Source organism: Eulemur rufifrons, chromosome 16 (genome assembly GCF_041146395.1).
Source record: "Eulemur rufifrons isolate Redbay chromosome 16, OSU_ERuf_1, whole genome shotgun sequence".
In the NCBI taxonomy this organism is placed as follows: Eukaryota; Metazoa; Chordata; class Mammalia; order Primates; family Lemuridae; genus Eulemur; species Eulemur rufifrons.
In genome coordinates this window covers 28,813,927-28,838,012 of record NC_090998.1, presented here as the reverse complement: position 1 = coordinate 28,838,012, position 24,086 = coordinate 28,813,927, and the positions used below count along the sequence as shown (strand labels likewise).

General features: G+C 38.0%; 1 protein-coding gene across 2 annotated transcripts in view; it reads left to right on the top strand.

Annotated features, from left to right (window-relative positions):
- Positions 1-20,193, top strand: part of PKP2 (plakophilin 2) — an 82,533-nt gene extending 62,340 nt beyond the window's left edge. For both annotated transcript variants that reach the window (XM_069491651.1, XM_069491650.1), the window contains 5 exons: positions 162-335; positions 13,473-13,626; positions 17,129-17,318; positions 19,719-19,806; positions 19,958-20,193. In XM_069491651.1, coding sequence (XP_069347752.1) covers positions 162-335; positions 13,473-13,626; positions 17,129-17,318; positions 19,719-19,806; positions 19,958-20,026 — 675 coding nt within the window. In that variant the 3' untranslated portion in view covers positions 20,027-20,193. The remainder of the gene's footprint in view (positions 1-161; positions 336-13,472; positions 13,627-17,128; positions 17,319-19,718; positions 19,807-19,957) is intronic.
- Positions 20,194-24,086: the final 3,893 nt, after the last annotated feature.

Genomic DNA, 24,086 nt, shown 5'->3' with positions numbered 1-24,086 from the left:
GGAAATTATATATGTTTGCTTTTTAAGTTTCTATTTCAAGGGCTTCTTATGCAAATTATTAGTCTTTCTAGACAGTATTTCTGGTCTCTTGGTTTGGGTGTGGAATTATAGATACCACTTGCAGTGCATTAATTCTGGGTTCTGTTTGCATGTGGGGTCAGCAATACCAGGACGTGCCGATGCCAGAGGAAAAGAGCAACCCCAAGGGCGTGGAGTGGCTGTGGCACTCCATCGTGATAAGGATGTACTTGTCCTTGATCGCCAAGAGTGTCCGAAACTATACACAGGAAGCATCTCTAGGAGCTCTGCAGAATCTCACAGCAGGAAGTGGCCCAGTAAGTATCGTGCCCATCTTTCCACTTTTTAAAATAGTGACACTGTAGACAAACTACATTGGGTTCAGAGACGAAACAATGAGGTAAGGGCAAACGTTTTTTGACTTTAGTCAAGGCAGTTCTCAAGAATTATCAGAGAATGATTCAGTTTTCCAGGACTTTTGGCCTCAGTTTCTGCAAAGCCAAGTCATACTGCGGGGGAAAGACTTACGGATGGATATTGGTGTCAGTCAGTACTCTTGTCAGTAACAGGTTTCAGAATCCTGCCTTACACTGGTTTAAGCAAAAAGGAAGGTCTTGGCTCTTGGAACTGAAGAGTCCAGGGTGGGTCATCTTTGTGTCATGATCGTATGTAGGTGCTATAGTGACTATCATCATGATGGCTTCCATCTCTGGGCTTTGTTTTCCTCTGCTGGAAATAATAATAATTGGAGATTGGCCATATAGCAGGCAATTTTGGGGGAGTTTATTCTGATGATTTTATGATCACTGTTCTCAAAGGCTCTGCCCAGATGGTAACACAGAGAACCATGAATTGTTTCAGGCTTACATTTTTACCAGCCCGATGTCCCCACAAGAAAAAAACTACCGTTTTCCCAACAGTGCTGTGAAGAACTCAGAGAATGTGCCTCACTGGCCTGATTTGGGTCTCTTGCCCATTTTGAACCAGTGCCTCTGGCTGTGAGGCTGTGATGCTCTAACTGGCCAGGTCTGGGTGACATGCCCACATGGTGAACTTCAGGGACATGGGTTTGATTGGGCAAGGGTCACGCCACTTGTACCATATGCACTAAAATGGTGAAGGAGCAGTTCCCTGATGGAAAATCAGAGTGTTATTACCAGAGGAAGGAGGAATAAATGCTGGACAGGCAAAAACAGCAGATGTCTACTGCAATATGGAACAGGAAAGGACATCTGTGCCTTTGTGTCCTAGAAATTCAACTACAAAACAGTGAGCTGATTCTCTTTCTAGATGCACTGAATTATACCAGCAAAGTCAAAATATATAAAACACTAAAAGTTTATTCCATTCCCCATGTATTTCATATCATGCTACATATTTAGGTGTTCTATAAATTCTTAATTATAGAACTTATAGAATTCTTAGTTATATTAAATTCTTATTTAAACTAAGCTTGTATTCTTTGCCTTGATCATAAAATCATTAGAATAAACTCCCCCAAAATTGCCCGTTATATGGCCAATCTCCAATTATGTAGCCCCATAGAGGAAAGCACTCTTGTAGGTAACAAAAATATTACTTATTCTTTACTTGAGAATCCATATTTATTCTTTAATGTAAGTGTGTTTACACAGAAGCTTGCTCTCTGTTTTAAATAAAATTGTAAAATACTAAAACCAGTATTTCTCTTATCGTAGCACTGTGTTTAAGAATATAACCAAACTTTCATCTCTTTGAATTTCTGCAAAATGTCCGTGTGCACAAAGAGAAACAAAGTGGGAACTACCAGGGAGCCCTTAATGACACAAGGACATTAATCATCTTATGTCCCCTTTTCCTATGCTTGGTTTCCCCAAACAATTTCTTTTACTTTGCTGAACTACAGAAGCCCTCAGATGACTTAATACTCAACTGACTTAAAAGAAAATATTAAATATCAGAAATTAAATTGGGGGTGTGTGTGCATTTAAACTTGCTGTGCTCTGAGTATGGTTCAATAAAAGGTAACCCTTTAAGCTTAGATTTTGGCTTCTTCCATTGCAAGAGCCTCGCATGGAATCCAAATAGGCCAGGGGTGCTTTCATGTTCCTGAGGATACAGGGATGTATGTGCTACTTAAGCTCTGATTATGTAGTTTATTACATAGATCCTAAGTTCCTTCATTCATTTACTGAACAAACATTCTTCTGAGCACCTGTTACATAACAGACACTAGCGGTGTGATGCCTGTTACACAGTGGTAAATAAGACAAGTTCTTGTGTTAGTGTAATAATCTAACTAGGATAAAAAAAAAAAAAGAAAGAAATATAAAAATACTAGAAAAAATTTAAGGTGCTAGGTCCAAAAAGGGCCCAATCAAGGAAGGTATCTTTATAACTGTCCTAATTATGTCAAGGCATTTAGAATCCTTCATAACCTTAGATTAGTCCAGTCCCCTGAAGAGTCAGGCACAGTGGCTCACACCTATAATCTCAGCACTTTGGGAGGCCAAGGCGGAAGGATTGCTTGAGCCCAGGAGCTCGAGACCAGCCTGGGCAACATAGGCCCCATCTTTTCAAAAACATGAAAATGAAAAATTAGCCAGGCATGATGATGCGTGGCTATAGTCCTAGCTACCTGGGAAACCGAGCCAGGAGAATCACTTGAGCCTGGGAGTTGGAGGTTGCAGTGAGCTGTTGCACCACTCCACTCCAGTCTGGGTGGCAAAGCAAGACCTGGTCTCAAAAGAAAAATAAAGGGAAGCCTACACTAAACTGGTATTGATCCATACTCAAGTTTGCTAGAATTGAACTTGACTGGAGATTTATAGGAGAAAATCATTAGCAGTATGGGATAATGATTTGAGGACCCTTTATTCTTTTAAGTTATAAAATGCTTTTTATTAAAATTTTGACTTATATATATATGTCGTTTCTAATTATTATTAATACTTCATTACTTTCCTAATTTTTCATGCTTAGATGATGTAATAAAGATCCTTAGTTTATAATTTCTAAAAGGAATCACTGAATAGAAAAACATGAAAAGTAGGTCATTAAACATAGTGCCAGAAAATATCCAGTCCATTGACCATGTGATTATAACTGAGATAGGGCTAAGCGATTAATGACCACATGCCTTAAATGGTTAAGAACCTAAACTGAAATAAATAGCTTCCTAAAAGACAGATTACATAATTTAAGTATAAAATTATTTACTAAATAGTAATTATTGTACATTATTAGTTCAGCTATGTCATTTTAATAACAAGGAAAAAGGATGGATTGATAAAATTTGCCCATGTAGCAAGCTCTTCAAGTACAGTATAAATTAAAAGATTAAACATTGCATAGTGACAGTTAAAAGTCATTGAAATAAACAGTTTTCAAGTTTCTAAGGCACTTTAAAAGTGGTTAATTTGATATCCATTGGAAAAAAATGAAATGTATCTCCTGCCTTACTCCTTACCCCAAAATCAGTTCCATCAGGAATGAGATCTAAATATGAAAGGTAAAACAATAAAGATTCTAAACAATAACATGGAAGAATAGCTTCATGACCTGGACTAGGGAAAGATTTCTTAAAATGGACACAAAAGGTACTAGCCATAAAGTAAATATTTGTTAAATTGGATGCATAAAATTAACAACTTAGGTTATCAAAAGATACTGCTGAGACAGTAAAAGGGCAAACCAGACAGTAAAAGGGTAACAAAGTTGGGTATCCAGAAAATATAGAAGAGACATCAAGTTAACAATAAAAAAACAGATAACCCAATAGAAAAATGGACGAGAGACTTAAACAGACATTTCACAAAAAATATTGAAATGACCGGTAAACATTTGAAAACATTTGCTCAACCTCATTAGTAATCAGGGCAATATAAATTAGAAATGTTATTTGCAAACAGTTGACCAACTAATTAACAGTCATTCTCACATACTCCCAAAGCCGGAATACAGAATCTATTTAGTAAACTTGATAGTTTATTTTCCTTATTGAGCAAATTCTAAAGAACATCCCACATCAAACTTTCCTGTTTCCTTCCATGAATCAGAATTAATAAAACTTTGCTATGCTTTCCCCGAGCAGAACAAACATGTCACTCATCTAGAGTTCCAGGTTTTCGATGATCATTTTTGCAAACTAACATTAAAGCTCTTTATAATATCCAAGCATACATCATTAAATGGTATAGTATGATATATAAAGTAAGATTTTAATTCTCAAAGCATCTCATGTTTTAAAAGAAAAGAATTTTAAGAAATATCATGTGACTTTAATTTATCTTGATTCCTCATCTTGTCATCAAGCACCTTCTGTGATGCTAAATCTTTAGGGAAACTTGATAGAATATTATTCATACAGTTCAGTTCAATAAATATTTATATAGGATGCATCATGTGCAAGGCTCCATACAGGGCACTGAGGGTAGTAAAAAGATGGATAAGGGCCGGGTGCAGTGGCTCATGCCTATGATCCTAGCACTCTAGGAGGCCAAGACGGGAGGATCACTTGAGCTCAGGCGTTTGAGACCATCCTGAGCAAGAGCGAGACCCTGTCTCTACAAAAAATAGAAAAATTAGCCAGCGTGGTAGTGCATACCTGTAGTCCCAGCTACTCAGGAGGCTGAGGCAGGAGAATTGCTTGAGCCCAGGAGTTTGAAGTTGCTGTGAGCTATGGTGACACCACTATATTCTACCCAGGTCAACAGAACAAGACCCTGTCTCAAAAAAAGAAAAAATTTTTTTTTTCTCTTTTCAAGGAGCTTATAGTCTAGTAGGAAAGACAGACAGTTTAGGATAGTTGTAACCTAGAGTATTAGGGAGACATGGTAAGGAAAAGAAGGAAAAAAGGTGCCAGGCTGTGCAAGACTGTGTACGCCATACTAAGATGTCTGAACATCATTCTGAAGGCAATGGGGAGTCATTAAAGGGTTTAAACCTGAGATGGAACATAATTAGATTAAATTTTAAAAGGATGATTTTTGGTGTAAGGCTTTAAAACCCCCACTGATGTTTAAGAAACAGCAAGTTGACTAGCAACATTTGAGTCCCTAGTAGAAACTGGAGACCATATATTTGCTCTGGCAATATTTGGTAGCCAAGTATAAAATCAGAAAAGAGAAAAAGCTAAATGAACCCCTTATTGCAGTTTTGATGGATGGGTAGAAAATAAGCTTGAATGACAAGACTGTTGAGGATATTAGAAAGATAATATTTGATGTGATGGTTTGGGCACGCTAGTATAAATAAAAAAGTTAAGACAGGAGAGAACTGATAACTTAAAGTGTGGGGAGTAAAGGTTGGGGTAAAGGGACTGAAGTTCTTGATGAGGCTGAAGAGAAATATGGTAGGAGTAAAGGAGGGAGAGCAAGAACAAGATGCGTTCAGAGCTTGACACTGCTGAGTTTATGTTGTCATAGGAAACACTTCTCTGGGTGAACACAGGTTGTGTGCGACCACAGAAACAAGTGGCTAATGTATGGAAGAGATGAAAGTCAATGACTTTGGGAAGTCTAGGAACCGTGAAGTAATCAGTTTGGTGATCTATGTGGATAGGAGGTAGAGAAGGCTGTGAACCAAGCTCCAAGGCCTCCAGTGAATGTTGAGGAAGGAACAAATAGACCTTAAGGTCGCAAAGAAAATGCCATGGGGGTGATAGAGCTGGACGGCTGTAACTCAGGAGAGCAGGGCTTTGCATGTGAGGGAAGACATAATTGTCTAGAAGGGCCATTGGGAAGAGAGAGTAATGCCAAACTATTCCTCGACCCAAGATACAGGAGTTACAGAGAATAAATAGCCTCCTGTCTGGATGGGTACAGGGAAAGGATTCTTCTCAGAGGAGAAAACATAGCCCAACAGAATGTTCTGCAAGTTAATGAAGGATAAATTGTAATTTATTTATAGTAGAACAAACATTTTAAAAGAGTAAACTTCTTTGAGTCATGGACACTTTGAGAGTCTAATAAAAGTTATGGACTGTCTCCCTGGGAATGTTGACTTTAAACACAAAAATAGTTTTAGGGACCTCCCGTCCTCTCCCTGAAGCCTATCCTAGACCCCATATTAAGAACCCCCATTCTAGAAGGTAGAGTGGAGAAGTATGAGAAGGAGGGGAATACAGTGGAAAGTAAGAGGGCCAGAGGGTAAGCAGCATTTAGGTGAGATAAACAGAGAAGATAAATACTCCAAAGAATGGCTAAGAATTATAGGAATTTTTTGCGTTGTGGCCTTGAATTAGCTTTAAATAGAAATTTAATATAAAGTCACAGGCACAAGCTCTAAGGCCTCGGTGCTGGAGGATTATTGTTGCTAGGAAAGGCCTGGTTAGTGTTCAGACCCCAAATAAGATTTGCCTCTAGTGGACTTAGACCTAGACCAGCAACTTGCACGCCTAGCCTCTGATTCAGAGCATAGAATTACTAGCAATACTTTTTTTCTTAAAGAGCCCAGTGTCTCTTTCAGAATAAACTGGATTTTGTTTAGAAATAAATAAAGTTTATTGAAATATGTAAAAGGCCAAAACTTGAACAAGAAATAGAAATTGAAATGATAATCAAAGACATTGCCCTTTAAAATTTTTTTCTCAGCTCAGTTAGCTTTCTGGGTGAACACAGATTCCGTGTCACCAGGGAAATGAGTGGCTGATGTACAGCTATGTAGGTTGACCATCCCTAATCCAAAAATCTGAAATTCAAAAGGTTCCAAAATCCAAAACTTTTTTAGCACTGACATAATGCCACAAGGAAAATTTCACACCTGACCTCATGTGATGGGTCACAGTCAAAATACAGGTGCACAACACAGTTTAATGCAGCATCCCCAAGGGAAAAAAGACCCTCCCAGCCTCTTCAGCTGCAGTATGTCTTTTCCACTCATACCCAGATTCCCCCACACAAGCACGTGCACAGAGGGTAATAAAATGGCATGGGTGCAGGCCAGACGCACCTACGGCAGGTTCCCCGCCATGCCCCCTACAGGGGGCCAAGACCTACATCTGTTATTTACTGTGGTTTTTTTGCTTATTATCTATTTTGTGGTGTAAAGATATTGTTGAATATGTCAGAAACGTATGCAGTTAGTCTAATGGGTAACAGTAATAGGAAAAAGAGGGAACATTTATGTTTATAGCACAGAAAGTCAAGCTGTTAGAGAAACTGCACAGCAGTGTGAGTCTGAAACGTATTACAGAAGATTACAGTGTTGGAATGATCACCACGTATGACCTGAAGAAAGAGAAGGAATAAACTGTTGTAGTTCTGTGCTAAAATTGATGAACAGAAGTTAATGGAAATTAGAAAAACACTGCATAAAGCTAAACTTGAAGATCTCAATCATGCATTGAAAGAGTGAGTCTTCCAGCATCACCGTGAACACATGCCTCTTAATGGTATGCTGATCATGAAATAAGCAAAGATCTATCATGATGAACTGAAAATTGAAGGGAACTATGAATATTCAACAGGCTGGTTGCAGAAATTTAAGATAACATATGGCAATACATTTTTTAAGATTTGTGGCGATAAAACATCTACTGATCATGAAGCAGTGAAGAAATGCTTTGACACGTTTGCCAAGGTCATCACTGATGAAAATCTAATGCCAGAACAAGTCTATAATGCTGATGAAACATCACTGTTTTGTTGTCATTGCCCCAGAAAGACGCTGACTTCAGTTGATGAGACAGCCCCTACAGGAATTAAGAATGCCAAGGACGGAAAAGCTGTGCTGGCATGTGCTAATGCAACAGGCACGCAATCAGTGTAAACTTGCTGTGGTAGGCAAAAGTTTGCATCCTCATTGTTTTCAAGGGGTGAATTTCTTACCAGTCCGTTAATAGGCTAACAAAAAGGCCTGGACCACCAGGGACATCTTTTCTGATTGTTTTCACAAACATTTTGTACTAGTGGCTCATAAGCAGAAATAAATGAATTTGAAATAAAAAAATACTAAGATCAATGAAACAAAAATGTTTTTTCAAACAGATAAACAAAATTGACACACCTTTAGTCAGACTAAGAAAAGAGAGAAGACCCAAATAAATAAAAGCAGAGATGAAAAAGGACACATTACAACTGATTCTGCAGAAATTTGAAGGATCATTAGCGACTGCTATGAACAAATACATGCCAATAAATTGGAAAACCTACAAAAAATGGATAAATTCCTAGATACATATGGCCTACCAAGATTGAATCAGGAAGAAATCCAAAATCTGACTAAACCAATAACGAGTAACGAGATAGAAGCAATAATAAAATCTCCCACCAAAGAAAAGCCCAGGACCCAATGGCTTTATTGCTGAATTCTACAAAGCATTCAAAGAAGAATTAATACCAATCCTCCTTAAACTATTCTAAAATATCGAGGAGGGAGGAATACTCTCAAATTCATTCTCCAAGGTCTGCATCACCCTGATACCAAAACCAGACAAAGACACAGCAAAAAAAGAAAACGATAGACCAATATCTTTGATGAACATAGATGCAAAAATCCTCAACAAAATACTAGCAAACTGAATTCAGCAACTCATTAAAAAGATTGTTCAGGCTGGGCATGATGGCTCACGCCTGTAATCCTTGCACTCTGGGAGGCCGAGTCGGGTGGATTGTTTGAGCTGAGAAGTTCGAGACCAGCCTGAGCAAGAACAAGACTTCATCTCTACTAAAAAAATAGAAAGAAATTAGCTGGACAACTTGAAATATATATAAAAAATTAGCCGGGCACGGTGGCACACGCCTGTAGTCCTAGGGATGCAAGGATGGTTCAACATACAGAAATCAATCAATGTGATATATCCTATCAACAGAATGAAGGACAGAAACCATTTGATCATTTCAATTGATGCTGAAAAAGCATTCAATAAAATTTAACATCCCTTCATGATAAAAACTCTCAAAAAATGGTATAGAAGGTACTTACCTCAAGATGATAAAAGCCATATATGACAGACCCATGGTGAGTATCATGCTGAATGGGGAAAAACTGAAAGCCTTTCCACTAAGATCTGGAACAAGACAAAGATGCCCACGTTCACCACTGTTATTCAACACAGTACTGGAAGTTCTATCTAGAGCAATCAGGTAAGAGAAAGAAATAAAAGGCATCCAAATAGGAAGAAGTCACATCCTTGTTTGCAGATGATATAATCTTACATCTGGAGAAACCTAAAGACTCCGCAATAAAACTATTAGGACAATAAACAAATTCAGTAGGGTTGTAGGATACAAAATCAATATACAAAAATCAGTAGCATTTTTATATGCCAACAGTAAACAATCTGAAAAATAATCCCAGTTACAATAGCTACAAATAAAATAAAATGCCTAGGAAAAAACTGAACCAAAGAAGTGAAGGATCTCTATAATGAAAACTATAAGACATTGATGAAAGAAATTAAAAAGGACACTAAAAATGGAAAGATATTCCATGCTCATGGATTGGAAGAATCAATATTGTTAAAATGTTCATACTACCTAAAGCAATTCTAAAGCTTCAATGCAATCCTCATCAAAATACCAATGACATTCTTCGCAGTAATAGGAAAAATAATCCTAAAATTTATATGGAACCACAAAAGACTCTGAATAGGCAAAGCCATCCTAAGCAAAAAGAACAAAACTGGAGGAATCACATTACCTGACTTTAAATTATACTAGAGAGTTGTAGTAACCAAAACAGCATGGTACTAGCATAAATACAGACATATAGACCAACAGAACAAAATAGAGAACCCAGAAATAAATTCACATATCTGTATTGAATTTACCTTTGACAAAGGTGCCAAGAACATACAGTGGGGAAAGGACAGTCCCTTCAATAAATGATGTTGGGAAAACTGGATATCCACATGCAGAAGAATGAAACTAGACCCTTATCTCTTGCCGTATACAAAAATCAAATCTAAAGACTTAAATCTAAGACCTGAAACTATGAAACTACTAAAAGAAAACATTGGGGAAATACTTCAGGACATTGGTCTGGGCAAGGACTTCTTGAGTAATACCCCCAAAGCACAGGCAACCAAAGCAAAATTGGACAAACAGGATCACATCAAGCTAAAACACTTCTGCACAGCAAAGGAAGCTATCAACAAAGTGAAGAGACAGCCCACACAATGGGAGAAAATATTTGTAAACTACCTGTCTGACAAGGGATTAATAACTAGAATGTATAAGGACCTCCAACAACTCAATAGGAAAAAATGCAAATAATCCAATTAAAAATGGGCAAAGGACCTAAACAGACATTTCTCAAAAGAAGACAGGAACAGCCAACAGGTCTATGAAAAAATGCTCAACATTATTAGCCATCAGAAAAATGCAAATCAAAACCACAGTGAGATAGCGTTTCACCCCAGTTAAAATGGCTTTTTTCAAAAAGGCCATCACAAATGCTGGCAAGGATATGGAGAAAGGGGAACCCTCGTATACTGGTGGTACAAATGTAAATTAGTGCAACCATGATGGAAAACAGTGTGGAGATTTCTCAAAGAACTTAAAATAGAACTACCATATGACCCAGCAATCCCACTGCTGGTTATATATCCAAAGGATAGGAAATCAGTATATGGAAAAGATATCTGCACTCCCATGTTTATTGTAGCACTATCCACAATAGCCAAGATTTGGAATCAGCCTAGGTATACATCAACAGATGAATGGATAAAGAGATTCTGGTACATACACACAATGGAATACTATGTAGCCACAAAAAAAGAATGAAATCCTACCATTCGCAACAACATGGAGGGAACTGGAGAACATTATGGTAAGTGAAATAAGCCAAGCACAGAAAGACAAGTCTCACATGTTGACATTCTTATGTGGGAGCTGAATGTTAAAAACAATTGCTGTCATGGAGACAGAGTAGAATGACAGTTACCAGAGTCTGGGAAGGGTAGCAAGGTGGGGGCATGGGGGAATATTGGGGATGTAAATGGGTACAAAAACATAGTTAGTTAGATAGAATGAACAATATTTGATAGCACAACAAAGTGACTAAAATCAACAATAACTTAGGGTATACTTTAACTAAAAGAGTGGAATTGGAATGTTCCTAACACAAAGAAATGTAAAATGCCTGAGGTGATGGATACCCCAGTTACCCTAATTTGACTAATTTACATTGTATGCCTGTATCAGAACATTACATGTACCCCATAAAGATATACAACTATTATGTGCCCATTATAATTAAAAATATAAAAGAAAAAAGGAAAAAAATATATCATTTGGAAAATAATCAGCAGAACCCAAACCTCCTTCGGTGAGCAGTTTGCAAAATGTGGTCATTTCCCCACCCCGGCTAGACTTATGCATTAGTCTCATGCATAGTCTTTATGTAACTACAATGTGACACAGATTCATCTATTAATATTTCAAAGATATTTAAACTTCAGAATTTCACTAGGGCATTGAACAAGGTGAGTCACACTGGGCTGACTGTGAGATCAAAAATCCAGGACTCTAAAAATAAATGATGGACTCTTTGTGAGAAGACAGCATAAGAAGAGGGTGTGGGCTCTAAAACGGGTAAATGTTAACAGGTAAATCTGAGTCAAATATATGCTGTTCTTTGTACTTTTGGGGGGCAACTTTTTATAAATCTGAAGTTATTATCAAATAAAAAGTAAAAAGGAAAAAAAAAAAAAGACTTTGTTATTCCTTGACAACTGTCCTGCTCATCTTCCAGCTGAAATTCTGATCAAAATAATGTGCATGCCATGTACTTCCCCCCAAAATGTAACTTCATTCAGCCATATGACCAAGGTATCATAAATTTTAAAGACTCCTTATTGAATAGCATGCTAGCAGCAGTGAACAGTGAAAGAGAACTATGTCTGGAAGGCTCACAAAAGTTTAGCATGAAGGATGCCATACATGCTGTTGGCAGTGCTTGGAACAGAGTGACGAAAGACACAGTTTGCATGCCTGGCACAACTTCTGGCCTTGTGGCTCTGTTCAGTGATAATGATGAACAAGGTGGTGACTTTGAAGGACTCTGTATGTCACGTGAGAAAAAAAATGATGTCTGACCTCCTTACATGTACAAAAGATATACCTTCAGAGTCCATCAGTAAGCAGGAAGGAGTAGATGTTGAAGTTTTAAACATCGATAATGAGACTCCAGTTGTTCATTCACTGACAAATAAGTGAAGTAGCTGAAATGATTCTAGATCAAGGTGTTGGTGATAATAGTGATGATGAAGATGATGTTAGTAACCCTGCAGACAAAGTGCCTCTAGGTGACATGGTGAAAACGTGTGATGGGCTTAGTGAAAGACTAGAGCAGTTGTACATCAAGAACAGAACAAGAAATCATGTCAGTTTATAAAATCAAAGAGAGACTTCTAAGACAAAACCACTGTTAATGTGGCAGATGACTCTGGAGGAAACAGTTTAGCCATCCAGCAGCATGCCTCCTCATCCCTAGAGGACACACTTCCTGGTCCCTCAACTGCTTCTCATGTTTCTTGTCACCAAAAAATAAAATAAAAAGCAGTGTGCAGCAACCTTTTAATCACAACACAGCATCATAGAGACTAAAAGCCCACTGTTGCTTGTGGTTACTGTTGTTTAATAGCTGACACAGGTATCTGGTGATGCTACTATGCTTAGTTATCCTGAGCACAATTTTTACTGTATTAATGGTATGTCATTTTTTTCTTTTTTACTGATAAGTACTTATGTGTGAATAAGTGTAAGAAAATGATTGCTTATTGGTAGCATATGAATTCAGAGTCACGGATAATGGTGACGCTAAACAGCACAGATGGTCCACGTGGGTAGTGAGGTAGTGACACCTTTGCTTTCTGTGACAGTTCAATGTACACAAACTTTGTTCCATGCGCAAAATTATTACAAATATTGTATAAAATTACCCTCAGTCTATGTGTATAAGGTATATATGAAGCATACATGAATTTCATTTTTAGACTTGGGTCCCATCCCTAGACATTTTATTATGCATAAGCAAATATTCCAAAATCTGAAAAAATCCAAAATCCAAAACATTTCTGGTCCCAACCATTTCAGAATAAGGGTTATTCGATCTGTATGGCTAAATTCTACCCATCCCACAAAGATGAGATTATTCTTATTAAATATATTACACAAATAGTTCAAGGAGATGGAAAAAGAGAAAACACTACCCAACTAATTTTATGGTATTCATGTAACCTTGATTCTAACAGGAAAAGACAGACCTATTTTACTTACAAACATAGATCCAAAAAATACAGTAGCTCACCAAATCCAACATTGCATTTAAAAATACTGAATAAACTGTTTTTATCTAGTAATCAAATTGAAAACCTAGTAAGAAACTTAAAAAAAAATATCTTTAGACTGGTTTCATCACAGTTCTAGTTTTTAAAACATCTTCCTTAACCTCTAGTAATCTGCAGAAAACTCAATATTACCGTGAAACCAAATGCATTAGCACTTATAGGACATTGTCTCACAAAACAGATGCCGACGTCAGTAGCTCAGACGGTTGTTCAGAAGGAAAACGGCCTTCAGCACACCCGAAAGATGCTGCATGTCGGTGATCCAAGCGTGAGAAAGACTGCAGTCTCCCTGCTGAGGAATTTGTCTCGGAATCTTTCTCTGCAGAATGAAATTGGTGAGTCAGTCAAAGTAGCTCCATGTGATATGTACCTGTTGAAAATACAAATGCAATAAAACGTTGTCCGTATCATATTCTTTTCACAACAATAAACTGGAAATGTGAACAGAGAACAGAAGGTGACAGACACAGGCCTAGCCTCTGTGCAGCCGGATGTAAAGTGCAGGCTTTGCAACTGCATCTCAAATAGGACGTTTTTAATATCTAGCATTTAAAAAATGTCTACAGAAGACAAATTTCAGACCATACTGAATTAACAAGGTAAGCAATGTGTTTGGCATGTTTCATCCCTCAGCCACGCCAGCCAGCGAAGCCTTTCTGATCCGTATAGCCGTCCTGCAGAATGCTTTCTCTGGGGCCTGCGCCAGCCCCACTCTCTAGGATGTCGGAAATACACGTGCAGCAGTTGTTTGCCTTAGAAGCTTGGCAGTGTGTTGAACTAGAAAAAAGATGGGTAAACACATAATCACAAGAAAAAGACGAAAAGGAGTCACTAAATATAGATTTGGCATAGAGGGTTTTTAGAGTAAATATGATGAAACACATGTGCCTTTTGGGGGGGCCCCATATTATTGACAGAGAAGATAGCTGTGTTACATGATCAGATAACATAATTTTTCATTTATTTGATTATACCAAGAAGTGCCTGATAAATGTTTATTGAATCAAGTAAAAAACTATAAAATGAGATAAAAGGAAGAGAATGCTAAAATTGGGCAAGTTTTCTAATGTTCCATAAATCGGTCATTTCTAACAACCTAAATTCGGTTTTTCACAAAATCCCACTAAAGTTATAAACAAATTATTGTTTTTAGTGGATTAGATTTTGGGGTCTGCATACACACAGCATGAGGAATATTGAAGTCTGCATTTACATTTTAGAAATGTCATTTTCAAACATAGCCAGCGGCGTATTTGACAGGAGGTTTCAGACAATGCTTTCATGCCTATTATAAATTTAGAGCCTGGAAAACGTTTAGTGAAATCTAAAAGAAACTTTGCCATAGGCACTTTCAAAATTATTAAAATGTTCTCCTCATATTCTTTTGTGCTGAACTTCAATAGAGGCATATTATCCTTTAACTTTTTTTTTCTTCACCCAAATAAAACATTGACTCCATCTTTAAAACATTGCCAAGGTAAATATCTGCACTGCACACATCATGCACACACCTTCAGGACAGAAATACTGCCGGTGTCCGGTTTTGTGGCCCCCTAAATATTGGGAAGGTATAGCTGTGGCCCCATGGTTTGTATCAGATTATTCTGCTGAGGTTTAAGGACAACAGAGAGAAGAGGCATCAGCAAGGCAAGTGCAATTTTACAATTCCAAATTAGCTTCATGTCAAATACATAATTTAAATAAAAGGACCCATCTTGATTCAGAATTTTAACAGCCAAGAATAAATGAGAATCAGTTTGAATACATGCTTTGTGAGTGATTTCTAGGCCAAGTAACTTTCCATGTGCTCACCTGAAATAAAGTCACCACATTTTACCTACATTTACAGAAATAAACTTGAAACTTAAATTTTCTCAAAAACTTGAAGATAGGCAGTCTGGCATGGTGACAAAATAACCGATCTCACACAGAAGATATGGGTCTGCATCCCGTAATGCTACTTTGCCAATGCATGTTACCGTGTTCTCAAGGCCTTTCTTCCTATGGTTTAGCCTATAAAAGAGGAAGCCTTCTGATAATAACAAGCATCTACTGAGAGGTTCTACATGCAAGATGCTATGATGCAATTAACATGCATTGACTCCTTTATTCCCTCAAAACAACCCTGTGAAGTGGGTGCTATTATTACCACATGTTGCAAATTAGGGAACTGCAGCATAGAGAGATTAAATCGCTCATCCAGGCCGTTAAGAAACTAAAGGATCTTCAGAGGCTGAGCCCTGAGCTCGTAACACTATGCTGTGGTGTTTGAACAACGGTAAAAAGAGAGCGTGTTCAGGCCTGTGAGCAGAAGGTATGTCCAACCTGTGACTCAGGTCCAGGTATTATCAAAGGATGATATATCATTCAGTGCCTTTTATTGAGTACCTCTCTGTTTCAGGAATAATGATCAATGTTAGAAACACAGAAATAAGTAAGATCATTGGCTTCGGGGAGCCCATCACCCCATATGAAATTCAGACCAGCATGTAACTAATTGCAATCCAGTGTTAGAGATAAGTGTGGTTCAAGGTGCCACCTGAATCCAGATGAAGGAACAATAAAATTAATCAGTATTTGTTACACATCCATTATGAACACAACACGTATTAAGGAGCTGTGGGGAGCAACAGAAGCATACTTTCTATCTTTTAAGAAGAGTCCAAAGTAGTTAAAGCAAAGAAAAATAAAACATATGTGAAAATAATTATTACAACAAATCAAGTGAATATACCATAGGACAAGTTAAAGTGGAACTATCAAATATTTTCTTATTGATACAAAGAAAAGCCAAATTCAAACCTATAACCAAGTAGTTACATATGTAGTGGAAAAATACATTTAATATAGTTTATTTCTTTTTCCAATAGTAGTAGTATTAATGTATTGAAAAAAATTTGGGAAGTACAGATAATTTTTTAAATGTTTTTAGTTTATCATTAATGCTATTGTAGAAAAATCGCTCCTATTAACATTTTAGTTTATTTCTCCTTGTGTTTCTTATGTGTATTTTCTTTTATAATATTACAATATTATGTTCTTTATATAAATAAGTATACTCATTTTTCACATAGGATATTAAAAATATTTTTTATTATACATGCTTCATAGATATGTGTTCAGATGCACAATAATCTTTACAGGTGTCTTGTAGTTAATCATATTCTTATTGGTATATTTAGGCTTTTCACTTATATATCACATTATCATAAAGATCTCTGCAAAAAGCTTTTCCATTTTTAAAGTGATGTCTTTAAGGTGTATTCCCAGAAGTGGAATTACTGAATTGAAGAATATGAAAATGTTTTAAATTCTTGATATTTCTGTCAAATTGTATTTTGAAAAGATTTTCAACGTACTGAGCACAGAGTATCCTTTTTTTTTTTTTTTTTTTTTTTTTTTGAGACAGGGTCTTGCTCTGTCACCCCTGGTAAAGCACAGTGGCATCATCACAGCTCACAGCAACCTCAAACTCCTGGACTGAAGCGATCCTCCTGCCTCAGCCTCCTGAGTAGCTGGGACTACAGGCATGTGCCACCAGGCCCGGCTGATTTTTCTATTTTTTGTAGAGCTCGAACTCCTGAGCTCACATGAGTCTCCCACCCTGGCCTCCCAAAGTGCTAGGATTACAGATGTGAGCCACCACACCCGGCCTGAGTAACCTCTTTGTAAAAAATCTTATTTTTAATTTGATTATTACAGAGGTTATATCTTCCCATATATTTGTTAACCAACTGTGTTTCTTTTCAAAAATGTGTTTTTACCAAAAATGTATTGGGACCTTGGGATTAAGAAACAATCAATTTAATCAAGTGTTCTTTTTCTTTTATCTTGTAGCCAAAGAAACTCTGCCTGATTTGGTTTCCATAATTCCTGACACAGTCCCAAGTAGTGACCTTCTCATTGAAACTACAGCCTCTGCCTGTTACACGTTGAACAACATAGTGCAAAATAGTTACCAGAATGCACGGGACCTTCTACACACTGGTGGCCTGCAGAAAATCATGGCCATCAGCGCCGGCGACGCGTAAGTCCTTTAGCATCTGCCCATCAGCTGTGTCCCTTTCCCCACCACCACCCCTGTGTGTAATAATCTAGTTATGAATATGCAGTCATGAGCACCATGGGCAACACGGCCACGAACAAGCCATAAAGCCGAGCCAGATCATCTAGTCGGTCCTTGCTGATCAAGGCAGGAACTGAATCGGCCAAGCCATAGCTGTCCCTTCTCTTATGAAATATCAAGAGAGTCAAACTCCATAGCTTCTCGAGGTACTGCATCCCAGCATTTTATTGACCTAGTAAATTAGTTTCCCAGTGCCACCACTGTGATTGAAGAACCGCAGAATACAGGCAAACTGGGAGTCCTCTGGCCAGGGAAGGTCCTCGCTTACATCTGGGGAACAGATGGCAGCCAGGCGGCTCAGAGGACGCAGTGATAGCACAGCAGGAACAGGGGGATGTGGCCTGACGAGAACGTCTTGCTCTCTCAGTTTTTCTGTCTCGTCTCTTCCACCTCTCATTCCCTTTTGAGAACAGAAGTTCTAATGAACGTAAGTCATCCCACTTCCCTGTTCTTGTGTTTTTAACTTTTCCCCATTTAAAAGAAAAAGTGGGGAAGAGAATGAAAACCCTTGTGTAACCTAAGTATTGCCTTTAGTTAATTTAGAGTGATGGATTAGAAGGGGGCTTGAAGATTATTTTTTTTCCTCTTTATACAACTCTGAATTCCTTGATATGTTACAAATACAAGTTACTTTTGTAGATAGCCGGAAAAGAAATGCTATTATAGCCTAGTTGTGATGAGTTGCAAAGCAGACAGACCTCACCTCTAGCAGAGAAAGGTGCACCTGGCTGTACAGGGGTGGGCGGGGGCCCGTGGTGTCCCGGAATAAGCGCACATCACCTCCATCATGGCCCCTCGTGCCTGCAGCCCCCCTCTGCAAAGCACACAAGGAAGAAAAACTACACTCAGAGTCAGGTGATTAAAAAGAGCTGAAAGCACTGGCTAAAATGTCAGTTTCCCAAAAATATTCACCTGTTTCCCAGAGCCTGGCAGATAGCAGAGCAGTTTCTCATTCTCCATGGAAAGAATGAATTATTGCTGCAAAACTGAAATGACTCTCCAAAGTCGTCATCCAAACTTCTAAGCAAATCACTATAAGACAGTATGATTGTAATTATTCGAGTATTTGGACATAACAATTGTCTCACAGAAGACTATGCCATCATGTTTGGAAATTTCTTGTAGCTTAGCAAGATAGAGAGATGTGCCATTACTCTGTTACTTGCTTGTTGTCCCAAGTGTCTATTTGTGAGTTCGTCCTTACATGCCCTGTTTAAAAAAAAAAAAATAGAAATCAACAAGAAGCTTCTACCAGTTGTGCCTGCTGCTCTTTCCTTACTAGAGTGTTGTATATCTGACCTATAATTTATGGGCTAGCCTGGGAACTAATGATCGTTTACAGCAATTTAAGAACTTTTTACAATCTTGACTAGTAGAGACCCGTAGCTTTCGTGGATTTATTTTACTTTGGTGATTACCAGGTGACTCTGAAAAGTCCCTGAGGTGCTCAAATATCTGTGAGGTGCTAATTTGCCTTCCCCTCCCTGCCAGGCTGGTATGGGAGAGAAAGGCTTTCAGCTGGTGAATGAACCCACCGTGCTCCGCTTCATACCGCTCTGCACGCTTTGTTCATGGTTACATGTTTACAAATGCCTGTGATATGAGGGGGGAAAAATTCTACTCTCTGTTTTTTGTTTAAAAAACAATTCAGCCATGTGCTAGTCAGATGACAGAAGAAAAAAAGATTAAGAAGGCACTGATCTTGAGCTAGAGATGGGAAGTTTAGGACAAATTTAAAAACAGACTGCTAAAAACTAAGTACAGTGTCAAATTCAGTGGCAAGTTGGATTTATAACAGGAATAAGTTTTCCATTTGCTCTACACTAAAACATAAAGTGATTTTGAAACTGTTTTAACAGGGGCTGCCACAAGAATTTCTTTTATTGACTTTAAAATTTTCTTTACTCCTGCATTCATAATCACAAAGTCATATATATTTTTCAGTCATACTTTCCTGCATTTGTCGTCTCTAAATATACATCGTAAATATACAAATATAGATTGTATTCTGTAAATAAATTTGAAGCTTTGTAGCATATCTAAGGATGTATTCCTTATAAATATCCGGGATTTGCTCTATAAACAATTTATTAGCACTGTGTTCGTGGCTTAAAAAGATTAAAACAAAAGCAAATGTGGTCCCTGCCTTCCAAAGCTCACCATGTAATTGTCTTGTCATCGAGAGTGGCCTGAGAGGGCTACTGGGGAACAGCAGTTAAAGAAGATTTACAGAATGCTGAAAGGTGACGTCCAGAAGCCTCGCATGTTCTCCCTGATCCCGGAATGTCGTTTTCTTTTCAGCTATACCTCCAACAAAGCAAGCAAAGCCGCTTCTGTCCTCCTGTATTCTCTGTGGGTGCACACAGAACTCCACAACGCCTACAAGAAGGTAAGAACACAAACAAGGAGTGTGTTGTAGTTCACGGAGCCCGATAATAATAGCCCATGTGACTTGACCCTGGTGAGAAATCACGACAGAACTGCATTTTCTTGTGTGACAATTTTATTACCTTTCACATTTCTGTTTGCTTATTCCAAAGGCTCAGTTTAAGAAGACAGATTTTGTCAACAGCCGGACTGCCAAAGCCTACCACTCCCTTAAAGACTGAGGAAAATGAAAAAGTACTTGCAGAAGTATGGGCCTCACCAGTCTCAGCTACAAAAAGCCCCAAAGGAAAACACCTATTTTTCTACTACCCAGCCCAAGAAACCTCAAAAAGCATGCCTTGTTTCTATCCTTTTCTATTTCCATGGTCCCTGGCATCCAGAAAACAAATAATCAGAACATAATTTTGTTAGTCTTCCAGAAGACTTTTGCAAGTTTGCCATGAGTAGATACTGGCAACAGGCTCTATTTTACCCTCTGCAAATAGTGTTCTTTGTTATCAGGGTCCATGGCACACGGTCTCCTGGAACCAAAATGTGAACTCACGTAGAATGAACATTAACAAAATAAATAAGGAAAGAAGCTGTTGTATTACTAGGATTTTAAAAGTTTGATTGACTGTTATATTCCTTTTCTGGTTTCCATGTTTTGTCACTCCTGTGCACGTTGCTTCACCATTGAGCTACAAGTGTATTGTTCTGCAGTGTTGAAACAGAATGGAAATGACAAGAAATATTCGCGGGGTTATCCAGGAAAAAGTCTAATGGCAAAAATTGTGTGTTGGTTTACTTCATGTTTGTTTTTAATCCCCTTGGATTTTTTTTCTCTGATTTTAAATGAACATAAGAAATTTAGATTACAGAGCGTGCATAACTATAAGAAAAAGAAATGAGAGGACATGATCATAGCAAATTAAAAAACCTTTTCCACAGAGAAAGGCAATTATGGTTATAAAATTCAATATTTCCTGTAAACACTGAGTAAGTGGGATTGTTCCTCAAGGAAATTCTTTACCTATAACAATACCATTAAATGCAGATGTCTCCTAAACAGTGGAATGCAGTGTGATGTATTTCCTGGGCTTGTTCAGCCGCTGCATTGGACTAGTGGAAGAATAGACTCTAATCTTTAGCTACAAGAGGAACCACGGCCATGTCAGACTAATGGGCCAGCCCAGGGAACTAAAACCACAGCTCATTTTAATGAGTTACTTTATCAACCAGCCAACTTTGCCCAGCATTTAAAAAATAACATGGAGCCACTAAATTTCATGATTTTAAGTCAAGGAAACTCTAGAGAAGAAAAGTGAAGGAGTCATGTTGAGGAAGATGTAAGAAGCATCAAAGCCATCCAGGAATGATATGAGAAACACTGACTTTCAACAGGTGTCACCATCATCTAATGATTCTGTATTAAATGTTATTTTAACAGAGCCCTGATTAAAACCATTCATATAGAATTAGTCTTCTCAACTACAATTCTGTAGTGGTATTTTGCTTTTTAAAAAAAATCTGATGACGATTGTCATAAGAAAGTAAGATAAGGAAAAATCCTTCAACTCCCTTTTGGTCAGAAAAGTGTAACAGAAAATAAAGTTTGAATGTCTACTTCAGTCTTTATTGTATTTGGAACTTAACATTGTTTTCAATTTTAAAAGCTCAATGAAGACAACTTAGGTTACTAACCTAGGTCAAAATGAAATTATTTAGATACCAATTTTTAAAATATTGAAGAGAGAATTTCTACTCCTTTTCCAGAGTTCTGATGATAAGCATCTGAAGTATGTTTATTCTACCAGACAATAGCTGTATGTTCAAGAACGTTTTGTGATTTTTTAAGGAATAAATAGAGCCTTCAATAATATTAAACAGAAAATGAGGCAAACGTAGTGTTGGTTGCACTGATATCTGTGTATATCTGATTTATTTGTGTATCCTGGTATATGTGGTGTGATTGACATGAAATTTGAGGATCTGGCCTTGTAAACTTCAACTTCAATTACTAAGGGTTTAATATCTTGTAATTACTTATATTTCTCCCCTAACGTCGTATATTCTTTACCAAGAAACATTTCCTACAATAAAAATGGGACTAGCCAGTGACCAAGGCATATAAAAATGGGGAGACACACAAATATGGTAGCTATGGTTAGATTTAGCATATTGAGTGGGTCTGTGACCATGAAAAGACAGCCTATGTTTGACCCCCATGTCCTGCTTTGTCCACTCTGTTTGCAAACACCTCACTACTTTACTATTGTCACACCTCTGGGGGAGGTCCTTGTGTAGATGAACAGTTTTGATCACAGGTCTTTACACAAAGCTTTGTTTCCTTGTGTGTCCCAGACTCTGCCCATGTCATCAAAGGATCTGACAGGCCAACCTGGGCCATTTTGTTTATTTTGTGTGAAAGGTTCTTAAGGACCGCTGTCATGTCAAGAATTCTTAACGATCTTCTGGAATATGAGAGGTTGCTGCCCTAGATTTCCATCACTGGAAACATTTGTTTATACTTAATGACAGTAAGCAAAGGGTTATCTGGTAAGATAGAGAGGGGATTAACATGTCAAGTGGGAGAAGCAGCAGCAGGAGTAGATAAACCACTTTAAAACCAATTTAATCACCCTCCGAAGAAGCAATTCTTTAGATGAAAACAGGAGATGGGATTTACACATACACACACACACACACACGTAAATGTATACATACTAATATATACTATAGTTACAAATGAGATTTCCCCTAAATAAACTTTCTAATGGACTTACTGCATTGGAATGAGGAGAACTTCAGTATGTGTATACTTAGAATAAAATTGCAGAAGCCTCAAATCACATAATCTCAGGATTAGGAGGGAATTTAGAAAACATCTGGTCAAGTCCTCCTTAAAGTATCTTCTTGCATGAAAAAGACTCAGTTCTTATTAATGTGGCAGAGAAGGACGATAATCAATCATTCATTCAACTACTGCCCAGCATGACCCTCTAACTGGCTTAAGACTCCGTAACTGTTGCATTAAAGTATTTGTTGTGGGAGAGAAAATAGATTTAGAAAAAGAAACAAACTTTTCAAAATAAAATCCTGCTTTAAGTTTAATGTTTTGGTTTATAGCGGTACTGACAGTTTCATCATTTATGAACTAAACTTTAACCGTCCAAGGACTGTAAGAAAAACTCTTTGTGATATCACATTTAGGAAAAAGAGATCAAAATGCCACCCGTTGGCATAAGAGCTGTTTAAAATATGAAGGGAAAGCATCCGGAAAGCCACAGTCTGGGAGACTCAGGGAAAGAATCCAGCGATCTTTAGCCTGGAGAAGGGTGCTGTGTTACCTGTCTCTCCGTAGTTCAAAGCCCACTACATAGAAGTGGACAGACTTGTTCTGACAGAGGACAGAACCAAGGTCAGTAGGTGGAGGCTATTGTGAGACCAGGTTTGACTTTGTAGTAGGGGACATGTATTGAATACTCCTCACAGCCTCCTCAGCAAGTCTGCACCTTTTTCCCCCTTCTTTCTTCTTTTCTTTTCTACCCTACCCTTCCCTCCCTTCCCCTCCCCTCCCTTCCCCTTTTTCGTTTCTTCTTTTTTCTTTCTTTCTTTCTTTTCTTTCTTTTTTTAATTCTATGCATGAAAAAAACTTGAAGCAGAGAGAAGTTAAGTCACATTGCTAAAGTCACATAGCTAGAAAGTGCAGAGAAGCACAGGCGGTCTGGCTCCCGTTCCCCTGCGAACCAAGAGTAAACGACTGCGTGTCCACACTGGTGAACTGCGGGGGTCTCTTTGGCTTGGCTGTCTTTGGAGAGTGGAGGGTACAGTATGGCATTATGGTTAAGGGCTGCTTCAGCACCAGCCAGCCTGAACTCAAACTTGTAGCTTCCCTACTTATTAGCTGGGGTAAGTTTCTTATTCTCACCGAGCCTCAGCCTTCCTTATATGTACTATGTGAGTAATGGTAGTATTTATCTCGTTGGGTTGTTTTGAGGATTAACTGTTTTAAAAAATACAAAGCATTTAGAACAGTGTCTGACGGTATATACGCAAATGCTAACTAAATTATTTAAGTTCTCTGGTTTCGGGAGATTTTACTTTACAATTCATCTCTTTTGAATTTCTCTTTGCAGATATGACTGGTTCAATTAAAAGCCCCAACTTCCCCTAATCCCCCATTTTATACCACACACACACACACACACACACACACAGATCTAACCCTTAGAAGGCCGGGTAGAAATATGGAAAGCAAATTATGGCCAAGGCAAGTGATTCTGAATGTGTATTCCTTAG